The sequence below is a fragment of the Mobula birostris genome, chromosome 5 (genome assembly GCF_030028105.1).
Source record: "Mobula birostris isolate sMobBir1 chromosome 5, sMobBir1.hap1, whole genome shotgun sequence".
Classification (NCBI taxonomy): domain Eukaryota; kingdom Metazoa; phylum Chordata; class Chondrichthyes; order Myliobatiformes; family Myliobatidae; genus Mobula; species Mobula birostris.
In genome coordinates this window covers 191,983,214-191,991,158 of record NC_092374.1, presented here as the reverse complement: position 1 = coordinate 191,991,158, position 7,945 = coordinate 191,983,214, and the positions used below count along the sequence as shown (strand labels likewise).

General features: G+C 50.7%; 1 protein-coding gene across 2 annotated transcripts in view; it reads right to left on the bottom strand.

Moving 5' to 3' along the window:
• Positions 1-7,945, bottom strand: part of LOC140198171 (gamma-aminobutyric acid type B receptor subunit 1-like) — a 289,471-nt gene that overhangs the window by 89,202 nt on the left and 192,324 nt on the right. For both annotated transcript variants that reach the window (XM_072259164.1, XM_072259165.1), the window contains exon 6: positions 4,866-5,029. In XM_072259164.1, coding sequence (XP_072115265.1) covers positions 4,866-5,029 — 164 coding nt within the window. The remainder of the gene's footprint in view (positions 1-4,865; positions 5,030-7,945) is intronic.

Here is a 7,945-nt window from a genome sequence, read left to right as displayed (position 1 = left end):
CCCACATTTGACTCAAATTGCTCAAAACCAGGGGTTCCCCAACCTTTTTTATGCCATGGACCCCTAACAGTAACCGAGGGTTGGAACCCCTGCTCTAAACATTTTCTGTCCATGTAATTGCCCAAATACCTTTTAAATGTTCTAATTGTACCACCTCTACACTCCCTTCAGCAGCTCATTCCACAGACCCACCACCTTCTGAGTGAAAAAGTCCTTTTAAATCTTTCCCCTCTCACCTTAAATCTACATCCTCTAGTTTTAGACTCCCCCAAATAGAAACATAGAAAACCTACAGCACAATACAGGCCGTTCGGCCCACAAAGTTGTGCCGAACATGTCCTTACCTTAGAAGTTACTAGGGTTACCCATAGCCCTCTATTTTTCTAAGTTCCATGTACCTATCCAGGAGTCTCTTAAAAGAGACTATCATATCCGCCTCCACCACCGTTGCCGCAGCCCATTCCACGCACTGACCACTCTCCGAGTAAAAAACTTACCCCTGACATCTCGTCTGTACCTACTCCTAAGCACCTTAAACCTGTGTCCTCTAGTGGCAACCATTTCAGCCCTGGGAAAAAGCCTCTGACTATCCACACGATCAATGCCTCTAATCATCTTACACACCTCTCTCAGGTTACCTCTCATCCTCTGTCGCTCCAAGGAGAGAAGGGTGAGTTCACTCAACCTGTTTTCATAAGGCATGCACCCCAATCCAGGCAACATTCTTGTAAATCTCCTCTGCACCCTTTCTATGGTTTCCACATCCTTCCTGTAGTGAGGGGACCAGAACTGAACACAGTACTCCAATTCTGGGAAAAAGACTGACCTGATTTATAAACCTGTATAAATTCACCCCTCAACCTCCCACACTCCAGGGAAAACAGCCCTGGCCTATCCAGCCTCACCTTAGAACTCAAATCTTCCAGTCCCGGCAACATCCTTGTGAATGTTTTCTGTGCAATAGTTCTGAATCCTTCTCTGACTTGCCCATGTAGGTGTCTCTCTATATGTCTCTTTAAGTGTAGTGATTGTATCTGACTCCACCAGCTCCTCTGGCAGGGAGTTCCAGATATCAACCACTCCCTGTGTGAAGACCATACATCCCGTCATTAAAAATCTCACTTTAAGCTTATGCTCCATTGTTTTTGAACCCTTACCATGGGATGAGGATCCTGACACAGAAGTCGAGGGACATATATAGAGCTAGGGTGCCGAAGACCTTTGCACAATACTGTAATAATTTTATGTATTGTACTGCTGCCACAAAAAAACAAACAAATTTCACGATAGATGTGTGTGATGCTCACCTGATTCTGATATGGGTGTCTATTGTGGATTGAGAGTGGGAGAGGGGAGTCATGGCTGGGAAAAGGGTGAGGGAGATGAGAAGTACCAGGGAGACATTCTGTAATGATCAACAAACCAGTTGTTTGGAATCAAGTGGTCTTGCCTGGTGTCTCAGGGCTGAATCTGCACCCCTCCCCCACCCCGGCACTCCTTCTCAGCCACCCGTCCCACACCCCTCCCGCGGCACTCCACCCTCGCCACTCCCAACACCCTTTGCTCCCGCCAGATTTACAAACTTGCTCTCCACTCTCGGCTGACAAGTACAGTACTGTGCAAAAGTCTTAGGCACCCTGGACTTAGGCACACACATATATATGTCTAAGACAGCAGTGTATGCCTTTTCTAATTTTATTTACCTCTATCAGCCTCTTTTGCTCCAGGGGAAACAAGCCCGGTCCATCTGATCTCTCCCTAAAATTTCTCCAATCCAGGCAAGTTTTGTGAACTCTCTCCAAAGCAGCCGCACCCCTCCTGTAATGCAGCGACCAGAACTGCACACCATACTGCAAGTGTGGTCCCACCAGCAGTTAAAATCCTCCAATACAGGAGCTGCAAGGTGGGACTAAACTGGCCAGCTCTTGTTTTGCAACCAACAGACATGATGGGCCAAATGGCCGCCTTCTGCTTGGTCCTCAGTTAACTATTGTGCTTCCCCACAAACATTTTCAGAAGAGTATTGTTTGATTACTAAAAGTGAGAGGTTATCAAAGAACAAATTACACTGCTGGTATAATGACCAATCATGCAAAGCTTATGAATGCAGAACATTTTTGAAATAGAAATCCCCCCTATCCCAAAGGTGTGGATGTCAGTGGGTTAAACTGGCCACTGTAAATTGCCCCGTGTGTGGATGCGGGATGGCATCTGTGGCGAGTTGATTCGGGACATGGGGAGAGTGAAATGGGTGATGGACAGAAGGGCCTGCTTTCATACGGTAACAACTCCGTGAGTTGACTGTAAGGAGCTCTACGATGGTGTGAGGCTGTGAAGGGTGTTATATCGCTGTGTGAACTGACCAAGGGTTCCGGCCCGAAACGTTGACTCATCGTTTCCACCGATGCTGCCCGACCTGCAGAGTTCCTCCAGCGTGTTTGTGAGTGTTGCTGCGTGAACTGTATCCCAGCAGCGGCCCAGGGGTAGCTACACCCTGAAGGGTCTCGGCCTGAATCGTCGACTCTATACTGCTTTCCATCGATGTGGCCAGACCTGCTGGCTTCCTCCGCGTTTTGAGTGTGTGGCTCTGGATTTCCAGCATCTGCAGAAGGGTCTCAGTCCGAAACGTCATATTGTGTGTATCTGCAGAATCACCAGCGTTTGACAATGTTCCACCCCTGGAAACCAACCCTACGGATGGGAGGTGGTCATAAATAAGTCCGATTCGACACACGCTGCTTAGCTACACGGCACTCGAAGGGTTAAGGAACAGCGGGCCAAGCAAGAGTTTGATACACATGATTACGCAGCAACCACAGATTGTTTCGCCCCCAGGTGTAATTTCAACACTCGACCCCCTCTCACTGGCCCACTACACAGACAAAACCGAGACACACACAAAATGCTGGAGGCTAGCATGAGATGACACGCCGGCTTTCGCAGCCGCCGTCTCCGCTTCTCGGGGATTTAGATGAGACTTGCTCGAGTTTGGCTTTGCTGCGGGCTAGGAATAAACGTACCCGAGCAGGGTTAAGTGCACCGAACGAGGTATCGCGCAGAGCGATGGAGAGAGATAGGGACGCAAGGAAAGACAGAGAGGGAGAGGGTCGGGGAGAAATAAGAGAGAGGGGCAGAGCAAAACCGATGCAGTGGTAAGAGAGATGGAAATGCGGGAGATACAGAGTGAGCAGAGGAGAGAGCGCGCGAAGAAAAGCAAACATCAGAGAAACATTTAGACTGAGTAAGACATACGTGGGTCAGAGAGGGAAAGGGCTGGGAAGGGGGGGTTGAGAGGGGGAAGGGAGGAGAGAGAAGGGGGGAGAGGGAGGACGGGAGGGGGGAGGGGGAGAGGGGGGGAGGGGGAGAGGGGGGGAGGGGGAGAGGGGGGGAGGGGGAGGGGGGGGAGGGGAGAGGGGGGAGGGGAGAGGGGGGAGGGGAGAGGGGGGGAGGGGAGAGGGGGGGAGGGGGGGAGGGGGGAGGGGGGGAGGGGGGAGGGGGGAGAGGGAGAGGGAGGGCGAAGGGGGAGGGGGAGAGGGGGGGAGGGGGAGAGGGGGGAGAGGGAGAGGGAGAGGGAGGGCGAAGAGGGAGGGGGAGGCGGGAGGGGGGAGAGAGAGGGGGGGAGAGGGAGATGCCAGAGGAAGGGGGTAGGGAGAGGGGAAGGGGACAGGGTCAGACAGGAGAGCGAGATGCGGTGTAAGACAAAAACACATAGGAGGGACAGACAGACTCGGAGGGAGGGGATCAGAGGAAGAGAATAAGACATTTATGTGGTTGAGAGAGAGAGGGGGCAGTGGGAAACAGAGAAAGACGGGAGAGACACACAAGCAGGGAAACAAGAAAAGGCCAGAGACAGCCATATACGGAAGCGGAGACAGAAGGAGGGGCGAAGGAAGGGTAGGAGAGACAGGTACAGAGTATGGCAAAAAGAAGTGAGTGAAAATAGAGGCAGAAGGAGAGAAAGATGCGATGCAGAGAAACGGGAAGCGATGGAGTACAGTACACTGACGGAACCGAGAGACAGAAAGAGTGGGGAGGGGGAGGAGAAAGAGAGGAGGGAGGGGGAGAAGGGGAGAGGGAGAATGAGAGGGGGAGAGGGAGAATGAGAGGGGGAGGGGAGAAGGGGAGGGGGAGAAGGGGAGGGGGAGAAAGAGAGGGGGAGGGGGAGAAGGGGAGGGGGGAGAAAGAAGGAAGGAAGGAACGAACGAGCAAGCGAATGAAGGAGTATGTGACCATTATCATTATCTCCCAGACGGTCGCGCTGGCAAAACGCATTTTAATCGCCTGCGGTTACAACTGCAACGCGATTGTAAATTCTCCCCGCACTAAGTCTGTGTGGAGAGGGAACCAACCTCAGTGAAAGCTCCAAGTTAGAGGAGCAAGTGGGCAGATCCGGGCCGTCAACTTGTCCGCACTTGTAATGTTAAAATGTCCCAGAACGACAGGGCGCTCTCTTCTCTCAATCTCTCCCCCTTCCCTATATCTACTTCTCGTTCTTCCCCCTCACCCTTCACTCCCTCTCCTTTCCTCACCCTCTTTCCACACGTCTCTCTCTCTTCCCCTCGCACCTGTCCTATCTTCTTTCCTTTCCCTCTCTCCCCACTCTCCACTTCGCCTTTCCTCCCCATTACCCCACCTCCCCACTTCTCCTCCCCCTCTTCCACTCTTTCCCCGCTGCCCTCTCTCTCCATTCTTTCCCCCTCTTCCCTTCTCCCCCTCTCGCCCCCACCTCTTCCTCTTCCCCATCTCCCCCGGTCGTCATGCCCACCACCCTCCCCTCCTCTCTCCATCCTCTTCACCCCCCACCCCCACTACCACCACGTCTCCTCGTCCCCGTCCCCTCCCACCCCCTCCTCTGTCTCGTGTACCTTGCTGTCGTGGTGAATGAGCTGCAGTTCGTAGTCTCGGAGGATGTCCGACCGGTTGTTAACATCTCGGAGGGCCATCTGCGCGGCCGGCAGACAAGCCTGTCCTCCCGGCCAGCCCCCGCTCATGGGGAAGAGCGCTCCGATGTACAGGGTCCGTTTGCTGCCTGAGGAGAGGGAGACGAGGGTGAGCGCCAGCAGGACGAGGAGGGCGGCTGGTGGCGGTGCCATCGCCCCGAGGTCGGCGATCCTGCCTCACGTCGCCTGGGAGCCCGGGCTGAGAGAGCCCCGTCTGCGGGCACCGGAGGCAGCGAGCTCCATCTTACTGCAGTCAGCAGAGCACCAGTGATGTCACTCGTCCCCCCTCCCCTTCCCCGCCCCAAACACAGTTTATATCCACACACAGAGAGAGCTCCCGCTCCCCAGCGCAAACACACACACATACACACAACACACCTACACACACACACACACGCGCAACACACTTACACACACAACACACCTACACACGCACACACAACACACCTACACACACACACAACACACCTACACACACACGCTACATACCTACACAACACACTTACACACGCACACACAACACACCTACACACACACACTACATACCTACACACACACACAACACACTTACACACGCACACACACACTACATACCTACACACAACACACCTACACACACACACACACACAGTTTCCTGGGAAAAAGAGGGTCCACGGGGACCTGTGTGTCAATGTGTCAAACCAGGTTGTGAGGGAATGGTCCTAAATGAATATTCGAGATCTGTATTCACCAAGGAGAAGGACCTGGAAGTTCCTGAGTCCAGGGATGGGGTGTGGGGATTATTCTGTGATCTGGAAGGTAGTGAGTTCAGGGATGGAGGGATTATTCTGTGAATTATTAGGAAGGAGGATGTGTTAGATGCCATATGATGCATAAGGGTCAATAAATCCCCAGGGCTGGATGAAATCAATACCAGGTTGCCATGGGAAACAAGAACCCTGACAGAGATGTCTGCATCTTTGTCAACAACATGCCAAGTTCCAGAAGACGGGAGAATAGATAACCCTCTTCCTTCGTTGAAGAAAAGCAGTATGGATAAGCCAGGTAAATACAGATCGCTGAGCCATACTTGAGTGGCAGGGAAACTGTGGGTGAGCATTCTAACAAAGAGGAGCTGAGTACATTTGGAAAGAGTGGTCACAGTCAGCACTGGGGAAAATACTGCCTCTCCAATTGGACTGAGACTTTCAGGAGTTAGCTCAGAAGGTTGATGAAGGCAGGATGGTAGATATTGTTGCCATGGACTTCATTAAGCCACATGACAAGACCGTGCATGGCAGGCTGGTCCAGAAGGTTAAGGCACTTGGGGCCCAATGGGCGATGGCTAACCAGGTCCAAAATTGGCTTGATGATAGGAGGCCAACTGGACGAGCGTTTACCTGACTGGAAGCCTGCATCTAGTGGTTTACCGCAGAGTCGGGTGCTGGAACCCTTGTTGTTTGTTGATATATATTAACATTGAATGCAAAAGGTATCATTATTGATGACATGAAAGTTGGTGGTACTGTGCATACTGAGGAAGGTTGGCTAGCAGGGCAGCAGGATATAGATCAAATGGAAAGTTTGGCAGAACATTGGCAGATGGAATTTAATCTTGACAAGTGTCATAGGGGTAGGACATAAACAGTAAGAGGTTGGGTACTAAAGAATGCTGACGAAAAGAGGGATCTTGGGGTTTAAGACTGTAGTTCCCTGAAAGTAGGGTGATGAAGAAGACTTATGGCATGCTTGCCTTCATGCAATAATCGGACAACACACACAAAATGCTGGTGGAACGCAGCAGGCCAGGTAGCATCAATAGGAAGAAGTTCAGTCCTGACGAAGGGTCTCGACCCACCAGCATTTTGTGTGTGTTGCTTGAATTTCCAGCATCTGCAGATTTTCTCATGTTCACGTGCAACAATTGGGCGTTGTGTTGCAACTTTACAAAAGATTGGCTAGACCACACTTGGAGTACTGTGAGCAGTATTAGTTGCTACGCTACAGGAAGGATGTGGTAGCACTGGAGAGAGAGCGGAGGAGATTCACCAGCATTCTGCCTGGATTTAGTGATGTGGAGAGATTGAACAGACTGGGCTTGTTTTTCCTGGAGTGAGGGAGGCTGGCAGCTGGCACAATAGAGGTGCACATCGAAATCCAAGGAACACTGATAGGGTAAATGGTCAGAATTATTTTCCTGTGGTGGGCAGATCAAAAAGAAATTGTTTTAAGGTGAGAAAAAGGGGTTTTAAGGAGGATTTGAGGGGATTTTTGCACTATTTATTTTACATTGTAACTAATAGTAATTTTATGTACAGCTACCACAAAACAACAAATAAAACTGATAATAAACTTGATTCTGATTCAGAAAGTTTTTTTTTACACAGAGTAGTTGCTGTATGGAGCACACTGCCAGATGAGGAGGTGGAATCAGAATCAATCAGTACTTTTAAGAGACATTTGAAGAAGCATCTAAATCGATGTTCACGCCATCAGGTTGGAGGCTACCTAGACAGAATATGAGGAGGTGTTGCTCCTTTAACCTAAGGGTTGCCTCATTGTGGTGCAAGACGAGGCCAAGGATCGACATGTTAGAACAGGAATAGGGGGTAGGAATTAAAATGGTTGCCCACTGGGAAATTCCACTTTTTTGCTGATGGAGCGGAGGTGCTCAGAAAAACTTCTCCCCGATCTCTGTCAGGAGGCTGCATCAGGAGTATCGGAGAGATGGGCGAAAGGGTCAGTATGGACATGGTGCTGTGTGACCTACATGGCAGGAGAAATAAACACAAAGATACAGAGACAGATTGGATAAATACTTAGACACCAAGACAGGCTGGTGTGGGAAACAGTAAATGAATTCTTAAAGTCATCGATACCTTTACCCTGTCCAGACTTTTAACGCAGACTCCAAACATGCAAGCACATTCACAAATTAAGTAGAATATCAGAGACGCAAGTTATACAATGTCCCAGCAACATCACTAACAGTAATTACTCAGGCAGAGATCCAGGAATATAAAAA